This window comes from Fukomys damarensis, unplaced genomic scaffold (genome assembly GCF_012274545.1).
Source record: "Fukomys damarensis isolate Sample0158 unplaced genomic scaffold, DMR_v1.0_HiC HiC_scaffold_4, whole genome shotgun sequence".
Taxonomy (NCBI): domain Eukaryota; kingdom Metazoa; phylum Chordata; class Mammalia; order Rodentia; family Bathyergidae; genus Fukomys; species Fukomys damarensis.
Genome location: NW_022900916.1, coordinates 59,684,478 through 59,704,295, shown reverse-complemented (window position 1 = coordinate 59,704,295; position 19,818 = coordinate 59,684,478). Strand labels below are relative to the sequence as shown.

General features: G+C 40.7%; 1 protein-coding gene across 2 annotated transcripts in view; it reads left to right on the top strand.

Moving 5' to 3' along the window:
* Positions 1-18,290, top strand: part of Asb4 (ankyrin repeat and SOCS box containing 4) — a 60,764-nt gene extending 42,474 nt beyond the window's left edge. Inside the window, exons 3-5 of one of the 2 annotated variants that reach the window (XM_033758335.1) lie at positions 280-770; positions 15,851-15,964; positions 18,222-18,290. In XM_033758335.1, the coding sequence (XP_033614226.1) occupies positions 280-770; positions 15,851-15,964; positions 18,222-18,245 (629 nt within the window). In that variant the 3' untranslated portion in view covers positions 18,246-18,290. Of the gene's footprint in view, positions 1-279; positions 771-15,850; positions 15,965-16,962 lie in introns of both variants that reach the window. The other variant, XM_019204414.2, reaches the window with a different exon arrangement.
* The last annotated feature ends 1,528 nt before the right edge of the window (positions 18,291-19,818 follow it).

Here is a 19,818-nt window from a genome sequence, read left to right as displayed (position 1 = left end):
TTTTTTTTTTTTTTTTTTTTTTTTTTTTGGTACCGGGGATTGAACTCCGGTCCTTGCACTTGCAAGGCAGGCCACTGAGCCACTGAGCTAAATCCCCGGCCCTGGCGCTGTTGTTTTAAAGGAGCGACTTCTACCTGGCCCCCTAAGTGGGACTGGGGAGAGGAGGTGAAAATGAGTGTGTCTGGCAGTCAGAGGTTAAAAGAGTCAACGCGGAAAGTCCTGTGTTACGGGTCTTGGGAAGAACCAAAAGTAAGTGTCTGCCTCAATTTCCCTTTGTAGGGGCGAACGTGAACATGAAGACCAACAACCAGGACGAGGAGACGCCCTTGCACACGGCTGCCCACTTCGGGCTCTCGGAGCTGGTGGCCTTCTACGTGGAGCACGGGGCCGTCGTGGACAGCGTGAATGCCCACATGGAGACGCCACTGGCCATTGCCACCTACTGGGCACTCCGCTTTAAAGAGCAGGGGTACAGCCCGGAGCATCACCTCATCTGCCGCATGCTGCTGGACCACAAGGCCGAGGTCAATGCCCGCGACGATGACTTTAAGTCCCCCCTGCACAAGGCAGCCTGGAACTGTGACCACGTGCTCATGCACATGATGCTGGAGGCGGGCGCCGAGGCCAACCTCATGGATATCAACGGCTGCGCTGCCATACAGTATGTGCTGAAAGTCACCTCCGTGAGACCTGCGGCCCAGCCCGAGGTCTGCTACCAGCTGCTGCTGAACCACGGGGCGGCCCGGATCTACCCTCCACAGTTCCATAAGGTGAGCTTGTGCCTGTGCCTTCTCCACGGGGTAGCGGAGACTCTAGCGGTGGCTTGGTCCTAAGTCTCCACGTGCCTTGAGCTCGATTGAGGCTTGGCACTTGGACCAGGCACCTCTGGTCTCTGCTCCACCTTCCACTGGCTATGACAGCCGTGCAAGCTACGCATTATTATCCCTGTTCCACAGAGCAGGACGCTGCACCATGGCGCTAGCTTGAGCTCCCACAGGTATGCTGCTAGGATTTAACTTTGGATAATTTGGTGCCGGTATTTATTCTTGTCTCACTTTGCAGCTTCTCTTCTGAACAGTGCTGGTTGATAATGTCGAACGATCTGGCAGAGACCAAAAGATAACGATAATGATATAGCCAAGAAGTGGTACCTTACCCTCAGGCAGTTTAGAATCTAGCGGGAGACAGAAACACAGAGATCGTTTTGATACACTGTGGTAAATGATAAGGCAGAGAAATGGAAGATATGATAGGAACGTGGAAAACAGAGGGTTTTGCTGTTGGTTAGTAATAGTAACTATTGTTCCTCAAAACAATAATAATGCCAAAATGCATTTATCTTAAAATAAACAAATCAGATCCTTTACCAAGAACTGCCCCCATTTAAAAAATTTAATATACAACAAGCAGAGTGTGTAGTTTGAAGAATAGACCAGCTAATTAAAGTGGGGACCACAAAACACACATTAGCAGTCGTTTTACTGAGGTCCAGCTATGTTTATCTTCTACCTTGATAAATCTCAAGGACTCATTTGAATGCCTGCAGTGGGAAGCTGACAGGAAAAACTGATGCTAAAGAATTGAAGAGTAGTGAGCTCAGGGCAAACTCCAGATGGACATCCCAGAGAACATTTAGATGATGATACGGTAGTTTTAGCAATTCCTGTAATCAGTAAGGAATTTTCTTTTGGTAGTCATTGTTTTAATGGAACATGAAGTTTTTCTCTTGTAAAGCTCAGAATGTTCTGGAATGTTCTAAACTTCTTATAGACAATTTCAAATGCTCATGTGCCCAATTCAGACTAAAATCTGTTTGACTCTGGAGTTTTCTGATGACATGTTACCCATAAAATATAATTAAATCTGAAGAATCATGAGGCAAAAAGAGACCTGAAGAAATAATTTTGTTTAATTCTCAAGGTTCTAGGGGTAAGTACTACCCTTGTCCTATTTGTGACTCTCTGTAAAGGCTGGTTCTATTGCACTCTTTTCCTTAGCTTTCAAAATATCTTTCACTTAAAATTTTTATCTGTGCCAATCTCATAGTTCTAGTTCATCACCTAGCATAGCTCATATGTATCCAACTAAATTTTTAACCTACCAGTTTGTACCCAGGGCATCTTTGTCATTCCAAACCAAATTTTATATTTCTAAATTTTAGCTATTAATTATATTTGCCTCTGAATCTTATTAAACATGTTTGAAAGACTAATAGCAATGCAGATGTTTAGCTTCTATGTTTGCCCTGTAATTTCAAAGGAAATGGCTCAGTATTTATGGCCTCTTACAGCTGTGTCTAGATGTTTCCCCAAAGCCTCAAGATCCTAGGTGGGGCTTTTTCAGAGGTGGCTGGATCTAGCGTATATGTTGCTGGGACTGATTCAGGGTACAATGCTAGGATGAAGGAGTGCTACACATCCTAAGTAGCTTGGATAAGATAAAAGGGATAGAAAGAGCTGTGGTCCTCCCTTACTTGCTTGCTTTGCTATCTTCTGCCTGCCATGGACTGTTTTGCCCTTTGTGATGCATCCTGTCTGCCTGCATTGGAACCAGCCAATTGTGGACTGAAACCTCTATAAACTGTGAGCTAAATAAATCTTTTCCTGTTTAACTTTGGGTATCAGGTATTTTGTCTCAGCAAGAGAAAAGTGACTAAGACATAGCCTGAAATAAAATTCTGCAAAATCAACTGTTGAAGCATCCTATTTCACCTCAGCTATAAATTTTTACCTTCCTTTCAATTTTGAATTTTTAAATGCTTTTAGACTCAAGGCATATTTTCATTTCAGAGCCATTTCACATACTGTAGCCTTAGAAATAAGATCAAATCATGAAAACCTATAAAAGAATCAACAACTGATTAAAAGTAGAGTGACCTATAGTTTTAGCTACGAGTGTCTATTGCTTAGGTTGTGCCCAGTTTCTGAGCCATACACTAACTTATTGGACTTGGATAAAAGAGCCAATGTTCACGACTTCCAATGTGACTCTACCACCCAGAGGGGTCAATATGAAATTGTTTCTGCTTTTAATTTGTAATCTCTGCTTTGTACTGAAGCTTAGCCATGCTATTCATATCAGGATGAAGAAGGAGAGCCTTTGGGTCAAGTCTGTTTCTGTAGGGTTATAAGAGGGTGATTGACTATACGACTTTCCCTCACTGAACCTTAGTTTCTTTTCCTTTTTTATTTTTTATTTTTAATTTTTTACACTTTTTCCCTGCCCTCACTTCACTCCTTCCACCCTGTCCTATTTAGAAAGACTTTGCTTCCATTTTTCCTTTTCTCCCATTTTTTTCTTGTCCCTTATTTCCTTTCTCCTCCCCTTCCCACTTCCCCTACAGCTTTAGCCCTCAGTTTCTTTTCCTTTGAAATGGGTGTAGGCAGACTCAGTCTAGCACCAGAGAGAAGCTGATCCTACACACCATTGCAGAGCCCAAAGGAAGGTGCCAGACATTTCTTTACTCTTTCTCTTAGATCACGTTCTGACCTTGGAGAGTGTCCCTAGTTGCTTACCTTGATCATAACACTATATCTATAAACACTCTTCCTTTGGTCTACTTCTACCTCTTTTCCTGCGCACATCTCTTGAGACTCTGCACATTCTTCAAGTGGAACCTCTAGATGTTAGCATCTATCTCTTCAAGAGAGCTCATTCAAAAGCATAATTGCGTGTGCCTTTGGCTGCCTTCCTTCCAGAAGAAAGGATGAAGACAGACAGAGGGCAGGCAGGGATCAAAAAGACATACTCTATCACTTTATCCACGAATAATGGTCATCTTCTGACAGAGTTGTTTTGAGAATCAAATGAGGTAATATTTGAGAAGTATTTAGGATGGTGCTTGGTGCCTGGGAACCATTAAACAAATGATGGCTATCACTGTTGTGATCAGTACTTATCTGTTGTCAGTAGGATCCTTGCTTCAGAGCCTGTCTGACTAATGCAGGCCATCTTAACAAGGACGGTGTATCCCTGCACTTCGGCGTAGGGACCAAATGTTGAACACATTGTGAAACTCATAGCACCTAGACCGGGTGAAATGAGTTCCTGTAAGCATAACTTGAAGACTCTCTCCTTGTGCCCCTGTAAGAGTCACATCAGTGAGAATGGGCATTGAACCCGGTTTCTGTCTTCCAGCGAGAAGTCTTGCGGTTGTGCGGGAGGTCCCAGGTCTTTTTAAGACGATTGTTCCCTGAGAGATAAGAGCAAGGCAAATGAAGAGCAGAGGCTTAGTGGCCACAGACATGAATTCTCCTTTGGTCACTTTCTCCCTGTATGATTTTTTTTTAACAATTCCCTGAATCACACACTCTCCGCCTTCCTCCTGTGAACAGCGCAGATGATAATACGAACTTTTCCAGAGTGTATGAACGGTGAGTGAATGCGATGCGAGAGCAATCGGTCCTGGGGTGGTGATCGTACACACTGTCCTGGTTTCGGTCTTCCTTGGAAGATGTGCTATGGTCAGTGCAGGAGTCTCCCCGCCAGCCCTACTTGATGGCTCCACCAGCCTGTAAGATGAGCACACGGTTACCTCACTCAAGGAGCACTGTAGCCTGACTTTTGTTTAGGGTTTTCCCATTCGGTTCTGTGTGGCCCTCCAAGTTCCCCTGGTTTGGCCGTATGCTAAAGACATTTAAGATAGGGTTGGGTGCTGGAAGCTGACTGCTGTGGTAAACATTTTTTGTTGCTACCCAACAGAATGTGGAAGAGAGCTGACCCCCCTTCCCGAGGAAAACTAAAGAAAAATCTATTCAATTTGCTATGCAGACGCTGGAAAGTGATTTAGAACAACTACTCCGCAGCTGGCTTTCCAAAGGAAAAGTCATCTTTACCACACACAAATGGCTGACTCATTTATCCAGAAGATAAAGTGATTTATTCTCTCATGGATGGGGAACTCAGCTTCCTTATGTATAAGGAGCAGGGTCAGAGCTGAAGATGCTGTCTTCCAAATACAAAGCAAATTTGTAGGGGATGTTATTTCACTGAAAGCCAATGTATAAATTATATAAGTGAGGGAAAAAGAATTATAGGGGCTGCAGTTGCTTTCCAAGGTACAAAAGGACATTTGATTTTTTTCCTCCAAGTATAATTCAGAAGGAAGTGATACCCCAGGGATCCAAGATTAATTTTGTAGGGCAAGATTTTTTTGTAGGGCAAAAGGGATTTTTCTAGGGAAGGGAAAGGTAACACAAAAGTTTGGAGAGATAAGGATTGTTGCCCATTGCACAATGCTAGTATGAAGCCAAGGATAAAAACATTTCTCTTTGATTATCAAGTGTATTTCTGCAACAGATAGATCGATCTGTAAGAGTGGCAGTAGCTTTAGAATTTCTCTACCGAAGTGGCTCGCAGGTGACATATGGATTAAAGAGTTGCAGAGACATTTTGAGTCTCCTTTGTAATAGGTGCTGTATTTATCTGTACTTTTAAGGGCCAGATGATGAGGGCAGGTATCTAAAACTCTGTCCCGCTGTAGAAAGAACCCCTCCTCCCCAATTACTTTTCTACGATGAGAGAATAAAGATGATATCAGAGGCTTGCAGAATAAGCTACCTGGGCATTTTCTATTCCCCAGGCTGGCAACGGCAAAGATGAAGCAGTGGCTTCTCCTTCCGGAGTGTGCAGAGTCCCATTGTCCCGGGAGTCAGGTTAGAGTGATGATCTCATGTTTGCTCTATATTTCAAGGGTCTTCTTTTACTACAATTGCCTGGCGGAATAAGTGCTGAGGCCTAGGCAGGTGTGTCCAGCTGAAGTAGTTCTGGGAGGGGCCCAAAGGGCCAATGAGGAGAGTCGGGAAGCTGTCAGACTAAAAGGAGCCTTTCGTGCTCGTGCTCCAAGAACAGAGTCTTCTGCCAACAGAAAACTTACTGGTCAGAGTGTCAGCAAAGACTAATGACAGCAGGGAAAATGCTGGACTTCATGCATCTCAAATCTGCAGAAAGTTAAGATTTGGAATCACTCATTTTTTTTAAAAACCCTAATGCAAGGTGAGAAGAGGTCCACGAGCCACATACAGGAGGTTTTCAGGTACAAAAGGAAGCCCACGTGTGAATTTGGGCTCCTAAAATATGAATGCATTGCATTCCTGTACCCACCACTAAGTTTGAACTGTGTTTGAATAGGAGCTGAGAAGAGGATCACCGGATCAAACACAGGGCAGTAAGTTAAATGTGGATTTCAGACAAACAAGAAGTGAATTTTAGTACAAATTTGTCTCAAGCAATATTTGGGACATAGGTACTTAACAAAATATTGTTTTCTACTTGAAATTCAAATTTAACTGGGCAGTCTGCACTATGATTATTTACTAAGTCTGATGACTCAGCTGAGCAGTAGGTAATGCAGTGTAAAACAACACTATCTTGTAGCTGCATCCACTCTGTCTCTGTTTTTCTGTCTTCACTATGCTCCCAAGGAGGGGAAAAAAGAAATACCCAGGAACAAATCACCTCATTGGGAGAGGCTCCCAGGAAGCCAGTAGGGCCCAGGAAGAGCCAGAACAGCCTGGAATTTGAGGTAGAACATAGAAGTCAGTTTTGTGAGTGACAGTTAAGCCATTGGCCAAATTTTTTAATAGATTTTCTCCATGCCTTTTGGTTTCCAAAATTTCCAGAATAAGAATATCCTTGATATGGTGCTTGGACTAATTTCCACAATCACTTCCGTACTGGTAACTGCACTTTGTCTTCATTTTAAATTGGTTATTTGATTACCAAACTTTCTCGCCATGGTCAGTCTTTTACAAAGGATATGTCTGGAAGTCTTTATAGGGTGGATGCTCTTTTCATATTGACTCTTAGCAAAGTCTTTGCAGTCATAAGAGGATTCTTTTGAAACATAAACAAACCTACATTTCAATTTCCTCATCTCCAAATTAGAAATTGTGAGCGATCTCTGGGGTCCTCTGCAGTTCTAACATTCTCTCATATTGTGAGAGAATGTTTATAACCAGTATTCAAAACATTTCAGCATCTTCAGGTGTATTTTTTTGCATCAAATTCATATATGCGCCATGCGTGTTGTAGGTACAAAGAAAAGAGCAACCCATTTGCCTCAATGATCCAAGATGAAGGTATCAGAAAATTACCTACCAACTGCACAGCTGTGAATGCAGACAGAAGTCATCCTGTAGGTTCAGAAATGCTGGCTTTTCAGAGATCCCCATAGCAATGGGTGATTGGCTCCAGCTGCCTTCTTAGCCTGTTATGAGCTGGTGAGATAGGATTGTTCTTTGCTTAGACCTAGCTGAAAAAGTCATGGTCAGCAGTCTGACTTGGTGTACTATGCCCAGAATATGCATGTGCTTGGATCCTCTAAGTGTTTATGTGCTCATTAGGACTTGGCTGTTAGGGAAAATGTATCTGACCCCTTTGCCAATTGGAAACTTCAGTATATATGTTTTGCCTGTAATGGCTTAAGACCTAATGTGAAACGTCAGGAGTTTCAATAGCAGAGTGTTAAATGAAACTATTATTCACAAGTAAGTCATGCAAACAGACAGCAAAGTGCTAAAAACAAGGAGAATAAGTGATAAAAAACATATTAATTCCCAATTCTTTTTCTCTACATTTTCTAGTTGGCTTACTCTACATATCTACGATCTTCTTATTTGTATCTATTATTTTTGCCTGGTGGAAATTCTCTACCATACCAAACAGACCTTGACATTGTTTTTTTGATACCTAGAGTTAAGAAATTAAACGTGGAGAACCTGTCTATAATGCAGATTAAATTTAAAAGTAGTCTGTGCAGTATAGTGTGCTCGTTTCTGTGATGTAAACGCTCCCATCGTGGCGAGTTTCAAGCTACTGAGGTGAGATTGGGAGGAGATGTAGAAAAGATTAAAACTTTTTGGGGCGATTCTGTTGGAGATGGCCTTGCTGGGCTTTGATGCATTTTTTGGAAAAGTGTCATTTCCTTTGTCCCACGTTTTCATAAGGAAAATTCTGATATAATAGCCCCCAGCCAGCGGCCGTCTACAATCTCTCACTTTACTTAACGTATCGGATAGGTGGGAAAAGAAACTGTTTGCTTGCTGGACTTTGCAGGACTTCTAAACGAGTGCCGGAGGTATTTGCTCCGTGTGGCCCACCACCAAGGATGCACTCTCTTCGAGGAAAGGCCTGCAGTTTGGAGGTGCAGAATTGATTTGAGGGTACAGTGTTAAAAGCTCTGTGTGGCCCTATAATTCAACATTTGTTATCAGTGTCATCGGTAATAAAGATGACATTCTGTTCTACAGGGTTTGTCATGTTCATTTCATTTTTAATGGGTTTATTTATTTCCTTCTTTGCTTATTTGTTTGTTTGTTTTTACAGACCGGGTTCCACTATGGAGTTCCCGCTGACCTTGAACTCACTCTGTAGCCCAGGCTCTGGCTCAAACTCGCAGTGATCCTCTTGCTTCAGCCTCCCCAGTGCTGGGGTTACCAATGTGCATTACCATTCCCAGCTTTTTAAGTCAAAAGAGAAAGTTATTATTGGGCCCTAAAACTCTGCATGCTGTGACACTAAGGTCTTAAAGATGAGGATGGGTTAGCCCTAAGTGCAAGTGTCCATCCATCCAGGATTTACCCCTCATGACCTGGTCCTTACCTGTTTCTTCATTTGTAACCCGGCCTTTGAATCAAGGTGGTAATATTTAATGTTTTCATCTTTCTGGTTCTCATGCCTGCAGTGATAACCAGCTCTCAACAGTCCTTTCATGTGGGGTCTTTCACTCTAACATGACTTGTTGTCTTTTGACTTGGGCCTGAGGGACACCAGTTTTTGAATCTGCATTCTACCATTTACTAGATGAATGCCTGGAGCTTCCATTTTTCTCAGCCTGTGGTATTAAATCTGTGAAGTGGGAATGATTATAGGACCAACCTCATGGAGTTGCTTGAAGATTAACCAAGCTAAAGCATACAAAGATTCGCATGGTCCTTCATATGTAGTAAAACCTTCGACAAGGATAGCTGCTATTTTCTTCCCTCTTCTGTCTCTCTCTCCTACCTATGAGGATTTCTGGAGCTAGTCCTCTGCCTGTTCCATTTCTATCCTTTGAGTGTGAATGTGACTGGGGCCTCATAGCCCTAGCCATTAGAGTTTGTTCCTTTCTGGACTTTCTATTACTATGATTTCAACCTCCCTATGCAATATAAACAGTTTGTGTTTTTACATTTTATGCTCTGATATCCAACAGTGTGTGTGTGTGTGTGTGTGTGTGTGTGTGTGTGTGTGTGTTGCCCAGGCTGGACTTAAACTTAAAATGGTCCTGCCTCAGCCTCCCGGAGTGCTGGGATTACAGGTGCTGGGATAACCTGGCACAGACTTCAAAGGTGCACAAAGCACTTCCCTCTCGGCTTCTCATCAGAGCCATCTATCATGTTCATTTTGCCTAAAACAAACATCACAGATAAAATATTCTCCTGCTCATTTTCTGTCTACCCCTGCGTTTGTGTGTTCCTCCACCTATTCTTTCTTTTTTTTCTTGTTTTTCCTTTTAAAAAAAGTTTTAACTCCAAATTCTCTATACCACTGGTTAAGGTTTCTAAAGGAAAATTCACAATAGAGATTGAAGGGTGCACTGTAATTCCCACAGGTATCCGATAGATATATTCTTGAGATATGCATCACTACAAAGTGAAACTGATGTTGTTTAGGTTAATTTAAGCAAACTCTAAGAAACTCGCTACTGAACGGTAGAACTGTATATGAGCATCTGATCGAAAACAATCTTGTTTCCAGATCCCATTCATTAGTGTATATGCCTGTTCCTTGTACCCCAATGGCATATCTACTCTAGCGAGCTTCAGCCTGCACCATGAAGATGCTTTTTCTACATTTCTCTGCTTTGTATTTGTGAGGTTTTTCTCTAGGAGAACTACTCAGTCTTTTTAAGATCCCATTTTCAATCTAAATCTATTCGTAACATAATACTACATTGTTTATTTTTGAAAGCTAGTCTTTTTATTTATTTATGGGAATCTCAGTGTATATTTTAAAAATTTTATTTTCTTTCATTGAGTTTATTGGTACATTTTAGCTATACAGTACAATTACATTCATTATTCGGATCTTGTACCTTTACATGACAGGTCTTGGTTCTCATTTTTAACCCTTGTCCCTGCCCTCCCTTCACCCCTTCCTCCCCTCCCCATTTACAAACACTTTATTTCAATTTTTTCATTTTCTCATATTTTTTTCTTTTCCCTTATTACCGTTCCCCTACCCTTCCCATTTTCTCTACACCTTTAGCCCTTACCTTCCTATTTCACATTGTCAATTATCTCATTAGGATCTTATGTACTATTATAGCTTTCACAGTAGAGAAACTATTCAGTATTTACACGTGTGTCATATTTATTTCACTTGAGAGTATAGCCTCAATATGCATCCATTTTCCTATGAATGACTCTAATTTCTCACTCTTTATGGCTGAGTAGTACTCCATTTTATAGAAAAAGCACATCTTCTTTATCCATTCTCCAACTGATGGGCAAATGGGCTGTTTCCAAGTTTTAGCTATTGCAGACTGTGCTGCTATAAACATGGGTGTGCATATATCACTGTGGTATGATTCCTTTAATTCTTTTGGAAAGATACCCAGCAGAGGGATGGCTGGGTCAAATGGAACCTCTAGTCCAAACTCTTTGAGGTATCTCCATATTGATTTCCATAGTGGTTGCACCAGTCTGCACTCTCACCAACAATGGAGAAGGGTTCCTTTCTCCTCACAACCCCGCCAACATTTGTTATTGGTTGATTTCTTGATAGCAGCCATTCTTTGTGGGGTGAGGTGGAATCTTAGTGTTGTTTTCATCTGCATCTCTTGAATGACCAGTGATGTAGAACATTTTTTCATATATTTTCTTGCTGCTTTTACTTCTTTGTCTGAGAAATGTCTGTTCATTTCAGATGCCCATTTTTGAATTGGATCTTTATATTTAGGGGGGCTGATTGTTTTGAGTCCTTTATATATTCTAGATAGTAGTCCTTTGTCTGAGGAGCAGCTGGTAAAAATTTTTTCCACATTGTAGGTTGTCTCTTAGTTCTGTTGATGGTTTCTTTTGCAGCGCAGAAGCTTTTTAATAATATGAGATCCCAGTTGTTGATTCTTTCTGCTAGTTCCCGTGCTACTGAGGATTTTTTTGTTTGTTTTTGTTTTTGTTTTGGTACCAGGGATCAAACTTGGGTCCTTGTGCTTGCAAGGCAGGCCACCGAATCGCTGAGCTAAATCCCCAGCCCTAATGAGGATTTGTTCATAAAATCTTTTCCTATGCCAGTGTCTTCTAGAGTTCTGCCTAACTTATCTTCCAGCAAGTTTAGTGTTTCTGTTTTAATATTTAGATCTTTAATCCACTTGGATTTTGCTTTAGTGCACGGTGAAAGATAAGGGTCTAGTTTTAATCTTTGGCAGGTTGAAATAGTTTTTCCAACACCATTTACTAAAAGAGGCTATCTTTCCTCCAGTGGAGACTGTCAGCTCCTTTGTCAAAGATGAGGTAGCTGAGTACATCTGGATTATGGTCTCAATGTGCATCCATTTTCCTATACATGACTCAAATTTCTCTTTCTTTTTTCTTTCTTTTTTTTTTTCTTTTTTTTGGTTTTTTTGAACAGGGTCTCACTATGTAGTTGAGACTGACCTGGAACTCACTATGTAGCCCAGGCTGATCTCGAACTCACAGCGATCCTCCTGCCTCAGCCTCCTCAGTGCTGGGATTACAGGCGTGCATCACTATGCCTGACAAGTTTCTCTTTCTTTACAAGCCCTACCTATTCTTCCTTCAGTTTATTCCTGGAACTAAGGAGAAGCTGTTGGGACCTTCCCCTTTTGGTCTCTCACTGATGTCTGCCTTTGATATTTTGGCTTTTTCCCTTGAGTTTTAGCTCACAGTGTCCAGGGTGACCAGATAATCTTTAAATTAGCCTTTCATTGTTTACTGACTTACATTGCTCTCTAACTTTTTGAAATATCTATGTCTTTTCAGTGAAGTTGTGAACTCCTTCCAGACAAAAAAACAGGTCATAAACTGCTCATCATTACTGTCCTAGTACCAACCAATGCTTAACAATCGTTTCCCAGTGGAGTGAGTAGATGGGCTGTAATCCCTCTGGGAAAAGAACGGTTAACAACCTCCAACTGCCCATCAAGTGAGTGCCAAGGTTTTTACACTGGCCATCCAGGTACACTGTCAGATGGCTACATCTTACCTGTTCATACCTTTGGCTCTTTCCTAACAAAGCCCCTTTCTTTGGTATGAGCTCTTCACTATCAGTTTACGCATTCAGGCGAGCGAGCACACACACACACACACACACACACACACACAGATCAGTATTGAAATGACAAACTTTCTGAAGCAGGTTTGCTTGAGAATCCTAGTCATTAAGGACTTACTACCCTAATTTCATTGAAAAATATAAAGCCAGACCACTGGTGACAAACTGGTAAAGAAACTGGGAAAAAAACGTTTTGAGATTATTTGCTCAGCAACAATAGGTTGAGGTTAAGTCAGATTGGAAATCAGGAAGGACTTTTTTTTTTCCAGAAAATCATCAAGGTGCAGAAGCACTGCATCCTTCTAATGGGGGAGGGTGAGAAACACTTTAAGAGGACCCTTCAGAGAGCTTCACTTTTGCTGTTTGACTTCAAGGACAAAGAAAGGCCTGATATGTAATTCATAGTGACAAAATTTAAAGAAGCAAGACTGTGGCTGGAGCTGCTTCTCTGGTGGCAAAGGAGAGAAAGGTGACAAAATAGGAATGTTATCATTGATATTGGGCCATTCCCAATGGGTCATTTCTTGGCCACACCGGAGAGCCAGCTAGGATCTATTTTATTTATTTATTTATTTATTTATTGTTTATTTTTTTGTACCGGAGATCGAACTTGGGACCTTCCACTTGCAAGGCAGGTGGCAGCACCACTGAGCTAAATCCCCAGCCCCAGGATCTATTTTAAATGAAAATGGACTTCCAGTGATAAAGTCATCTTGGCAGAAGGTGGAAGAAGAACTCTGGTGGACTCGAAAGTTTCTGTGAAGGGTGAGGGTTGGTTTTGAGGGATCAATCTGAAGAAAAGCACTGTCCTTGTCAAGAGAGGGGGGATTCTAAATTGGGGGAGTTTCTGTGGATATCACAACATCTCCTGTAACAGGAAGAGACTGCTATAGAAGGCATCCATGTGAGGTCATGTTGGGAATAACCAGAACTTTTGCTTCCTTTTTCTTCTTCTACCTCATCAAAACCCAGAGCAGTCTGGGGTGGGTGGAGGCAGAGAAAAGATGGTAGGGAATAGAGAAGCCCACTGAGATGTCTTTCTCATATTCACCAATTCTTCCATGCTTTGAAACTGAATGTCCAACAATTCCATTTGATTTTGGCACCTCCTACCCGCCATTGGTGTCAGATTCTACACTTTGTGACAGACAGTTGGTGTCAGAGTACACAGGTTATGGACTCAGTCCCACCATGCTGCCCTACTGTAGATGCTAGATGCCAACAGATTTGTCCAGGTCATGTTTGTTTCTGTTAGGCCAGCAGCACACTAGGTTCCCCACAATGTCCTCAGTTGGGTCTGATTATTTGTTAGAATGATTCCTAGAATTCAGGAAAGTGATTTACTTATTGATATATTGGTTTCTTATAAAAAATACATAACTGAGAAACAGGCAAACATAAAAGAACCATAAGTCTATCCAACAGTGGTAGGTGTGAGTGTGTGTGTGTGTGTGTGTGTGTGTGTGTGTGTGTGTGTGCATGTGCATGCGTGTTGAAAATTCCTTTATTAAGGTTTGGTTTTCTGGTTGAAAGAGGCTTCCTATGAATAGCCAGAGATTCTCCTTGTATGCTGAAAATCATGACGGTTTCAAGAGCTCTGTACCAGAATCCCACAAACAAAGACCAAACCTGTACTACGTGTTATACCTCATTTGCAACATTTGCTTTCCATTTGAGCCTTCCAGGTTGAGGCAGATCCAGAATATAAAAGAAGAGTTTGTTACTTGGAATAAAGTTTGCTGTTCCAATTATCCAGTCAACACAGACATTTTTATTACTGAAATTACATTTTTCTTGTGTCTAGAATGAGTAGACGACTTTTTAATATTACCAAACAACTAGAAAACAACTGCAGCCTCTGTAAGGAATAGAAAATAAAATTTCTAGGAAGTGCTTTTGTGGTCAGGAGAAAGAGAAAGAGTAAAGCTATTTTTGTTATATGTCACAGCTCTCTTTTAAGATAATTGTCTCATTTGCTGGTGTTGTGCATGTGGAACGCATGTGCGTCCAGGCAAGTGAATGTGGGCGTCATGTCTACCACAGACCTTTGTGCTACCTAGGACTGAAGGCTGCACTCAGCTCCTCTAAAAACCCTTTCCTGACTACCTCCAATCTACATAGTTCTTGGAATTTGTGTAGCTCCAATTTTTTAAAACCACATAATCTGACCTGTAAATATATATACTGACCATTTATCTCCATTGGTCTTGTTTTATGTATGTATTTTTGCCCCTCTTCGTTATAATAAACCTCTCTCCAGAAACTAATGTATTTTATTTTCAGAGTATTTTTTATATATTTTTATACTTATAATCTAATGAGTCTACTTGATGGATTGATCAGATAGGTGCAAACTTTATGGCTACATTAAAAATTGGTTAAGTGGCTACATGTCCAATTCAGTTTGGTCTAAAATCTAAAATGTAAAGTTTTTGTTTCCTGTGGGAAATGCTGGAACTCTCGATTCAACTTTCCTTCCTTTCTCTTTCTCTCTCTCTCTTTCTTTCTTTCTTTCTTTTCCTTCCTTCCTTCCTTCCTTCCTTCCTTCCTTCCTTCCTTCCTTCCTTCCTTTCTTCCTTCCTTCCTTCCTCCTCCCTCTCTCCCTCCCTCTTTTCCCTCTTCTTTCTTTTTGAATAGCTGAAGAGCTATTGAACAGAGTATGCTAATGAAATATTTAAATTTCACGTCATGTTTTATTTGCTGATAAAAATCTTTCAGGTTCCTACCTTCTTTGTTATCACTTTGCTTTCACTAATTCTGGGTGAAGGCAGTTAGTTACTTTGATTTTATTAGACTCCCCATCCTTCATGGTGACTGGCATTGTGTTTGAATACTCATAGACATGAGACTTCTCAAAAGCACTTCATTTCAGATGCCAATTTTTGAATTGGGTCTTTATATTTGGGGGATCTGATTTTTTTGAGTTCTTAATATATTTTAGGTAGTAGACCTTGTCTGAGGAACAGCTGGTAAATTTTTTTCCCCACAATGTAGGTTGTCTCTTAGTTCTGCCTGTGATTTCTCTTGCAGTGCAAAAAAAAGCTTTTTAAAAAGATGAGATCCCAGTTGTTGATTCTTTGTGCTAGTTCCTGTGCTACTGAGGATTTGTTCATAAAGTCTTTTCGTATGCCAATGGGAAGAAAAGGTCTAAAGGTGTAGGGAAGTGGGAGGAGTAGAGGAGAGGTAAGAAGAGAAAAGAAAAAATATGAGAAAAGCCAAAAAAAAAAATCCTTTGAAAATAGAGAAGAGAGGAGGGAGTGAAGGGAGGGCTAGGGAATGGGGAAAAATAAGAACCAAGATGTATCATGCAAAGGTGCAAGATCCCAGTGATAAATGTAAATGTATTGTATACCTAAAATGTACCAAAAAATAAAAAATAAAAAAGCACTTCAGTATTCCCCAGGGCCTAACTCAGGCTATTTTCAAACTCCTGGACCTTAGCCTCTTGAGTTACCAAGACTCTAGGTGCATGCTACTCCACCTGGCCATGGCCTATGAATTCTTACTGTTTCTGTGAACAAAATGCATGAATCAGATGTGTGCACTGAATAGATGAAAATGTGCTTTCCTGCAGGTGATACAGGCCTGCCATTCTTGTCCCAAAGCAATCGAGGTTGTGGTCAATGCCTACGAACACATCAGGTGGAACGTGAAGTGGAGAAGAGCTATCCCTGATGATGACTTGGAGGTAAACAAAGAGTCTATGTGCTATGGTTTTCCCCGGCAAGTACGGCAAAGCAAGTATTGACCTTTCTACATTAAAATACTGGATCTGCGAATTCCGTGAAAGCCTTTTCAAATATAATGAGACAAAAGGTTATAAAATACAGGTATGAGTGTGCGTAGCTCATCATAGACGTTTCTTTAGGGGGTTTCTCAAGGGATTTCTCTATTTAAAGGTAAGATGAATAAATACATGAAAATGGCAGCTTTACTTCCTTTTCAATAATTTAGATGAATTAAATGATAATAGTTGGTGGTGTTCATGTAGCATTTTAGCCCGGAAGTTATCATGTTTTATGTATATTATTTTACTCACTTCAAATATTTGTAAGTATTACTGGTAGGCAGGAAACAAGAAGTCATATAAAAAGTAACTGGCAGAGCCACATCTTCTTGTGGACTTTGGGACTTTGCTGCCTCTGTAAACGAGTCCTTCCCACCAAGCGCTCTGCTTTTGAAGTCAAAGTCTGTCGCCAACGCATGGGGAGGAACCAGACAAAGTCCAAAGCTGCCTGGGTTTAGAGGCTGGTGGTTAGTTGTGCAATCTTATTCTGCTTCTTTTAGCTAATTTTCTTCTAAAAGTTAATCTGACTGATCTTCGTTCATTCCCCCACTGTCATGAAATATCTGAAAACATATGTCACACGGAACACATAGAGAACATCAGTGTAATTTAAAATTGCCGTTTTGGCTTTAGTGGGTCCAGGAAGATCACACAAGTAGGTTTTGTACATTTTCCCTAGTTCTGAATTGTACAGTAGTATTTTTTTCTCCTCTCTCCTCTACACCACCTCCTCACCTCTCCATCTCAATGTCATGTTTAATTTTGTCTCTCATCAGAAACCCTAGGAAGTTGCCCTTCTGTGTGAAGCGAGGATTACCATGAGCACTGTAGTTGTTGTCATTAATGTACACAGGGGAAGGGGTCTTCCTGCCACTGACCTGTTTCGCTTTCCTTTTCAGAGGTACTGGGAGTTTTACCAATCTCTCTTCAGTGTGTGCTGTAACTCTCCAAGGACCCTCATGCATTTATCACGCTGCGCCATTAGGAGAGCACTACACAACAGATGCCACAGAGCAATTCCTTTGCTTTCTCTCCCATTGTCATTGAAAAAGTACTTGCTTTTAGAGCCGGAGGGAATAATTTATTAAGCCTTATGAGACAGCAGTTCCCAGTCCTAGATGTTTAAGAGGACTCGCTGCGTAGACACAGTTTGCATAAATAAAATGATACTTGGGTTGATTATAACACTTCAGGGAATTCAAAACACTTTATAAACACTATGTCATCGATCCTGGAGCATCATAGTCAAGGGAAATAAGCAGATGAAGCTAAGACATTTTCAAAGAGAAGAATGTATTCAGAAGGTACTGATGTTACATAAAAGCTAATATGTACAGTACTCTTTCTAGGTGCCTATGTATTTTGTTTAACTTTGTGTATATTATCTCATTTGAAATGGGACCCAATTTTTCATGCAACCAGTCTCATTGTTTGTCTTATCAGTAATAAGTTTACATTACTGTTCTGTTTGCAATGTAGCAAATTTTGTGATCAGCTTCTTAAAAGTTGGTGTCTTCCCCCAGAACTATTTAGCAGTAATTAACTGTCAATAGTTTTGTGAACTCCAACTCCCCAAACCAAGCTCCTCAATTTGTTTTAGAGAAGAGTGCACAACAGTCTAGTCAAAGTGAGATCTCTGAGCCAAATTAGAAATGGAGAAGAAAGATCAGTCCACTTCATAGTCAGAAATGAACATTTCAGCACACACACACACACACACACACACACACACACTTATTGAGCCAGAGACTGGAGATGAGTGTGTTTTCCTATTTGGTATCTTCTCAAACTCTTTAAGAAAAACACTACACACTGGATGTTTCCTGTGCATATGACCAGGAAATTTAGGAAACTGGATAAAAATAATGTGAAGGCACTTAGTTGATTATATTGACCTTTTTTATGAGACTGACTGACATTTCTGAGTGTTTTAGCTGAAAGATAAGGAGCGCTTAACTGTCATCCCTTTTTAGATGCTAAAACAGAAGTAATTAAGTTCAAACAAATCTATTTGCCATTTGTGAAGAGGTTTCTTTTGTTTGTGTGTTCTTCCATCTTATTTAACTTCTTATGCTTGAGTGTTAATAGAGATGATGTTGAAGAGTTCCCTTAGCTGCCATGAGGTTGGACTCCTAAACTGTGATTCTCTTACTCCCAGCACAGGATAGGGAAAACCATGTGAAGCTGCAGTCATCTTTCTGAAGTATCAGTTTTGCTCAACTAATTGGAGGAAAGCATTTTGTACTAAAACAAGATCTTTCTCAAGGAACAGAAGGTCACCTTTGCATGAATTGTTCGTATAAAACATGACCCCTTAGAAGAGTGATTTGTTTTCAGCAAATGGGACTAGAACACATCCTACAATATCTGAAAGATTGTTAGTGTCCCTCCACCCTCAGGAGCATGCTGATGGAGAAATTGGTGATATACAGACTTAAGACAAGTGGACCTATGTTGAGGAAATTAGGAGACAGTGCTCCTCACGTGAGGAAATATCAATGTTTTTCACTTCTGTGTAAAGGTTTGTAGTAACCTAGCATAGAAACATGTGGCTGCTTGTTTTGAAGCTTTTGTATGATTTCCCCCATCATTTTAAAATTTTTACTTAGAGAACATAAATAAAGCTCTTTTGTGTCCTTTCATCTCTGTCAGTACTTTACTTATGAATAAGACTTTTTTCCACCAAAAGCAATATTGACTTTTTCCACAATGACATTGGAGAACTCTACAGGTTTCATTGGTTTATTCAACATTTAAAAGGGAAAAGAGAATGATGAATTAATTATTTCCGTAAGTAAAAAATGCTTTACAAAGAAATTAAGGATAAAGGAGGCTGCACGCATGATGAAGGTTACTGCTAGAGGAACGAGTGTTTTGATGATGATGAAAACTTGTACTGAGTCATTTTCTTCCACTTCTTGCCATCTCTGTCATCCTGAAGTCTTTTGGCTCTCTTCATTCTTGTCGTCCACTCAAGCCTGCGCAAAGCAGCAGAGGAAACTGTATCCTCATTATGCCTTTGTTACTTCCTGTAAATAGACTTCTAATACCCTGGAGACAAAGCAGTCTGTCTTCTGTAGGTTGAATCAGAAGTAAAATTTCAGATATGAAGAAAAGGCCACACATCCAACTTCTCCCGCTCCTCAGGATCTGGACAGGCTTGTGTTTCTCTTGTGATCGCGTAGGGTTACAGCTCTGATCTGTTCTTCCACGTTGAACCCCGTAGGTTCAATAAAAAAACACAGTGGTCGAAAGATGATGGTAGGGTTAAGAAAAGTAATAAGCCATTTGCAGCAGATTATGTTAGAAAAGATGTCTGAGCGGTGCATTTTTATTACTCAGCTCCCTGATAGTGAAGAGCCCACAAAGTCTAAGCCGATATATACCTTAGAAACTTTAAAAAATTCTAGTTGTTCGCTTTCTGTAAGCTGACGCGTTACAGTTACATGTTCTGAGTTTTAGCCCCAGTGCCAGTCTGTCTGGGTTCAAACGCTGGCTCATGCCCACAAGGAACCCATCCGGGGAAAATGATGTATGTGTGCGATGATTTCATTTCCTTATTTGTAAAATCAGGATAATAGTGGTACCTACTTCGTAGAACATTTATGGGACTGTTTGGAAGGTTAAAATGTTAATAGATTGAAGCACATAGAACAGCAGAGCACACAGTAAGCATTGATCATTATTGCCATCCTCGCTATTATTGCTATCCGTGTTGGTCATGGATAAATCTACCAGCTGGATAATCTATATGT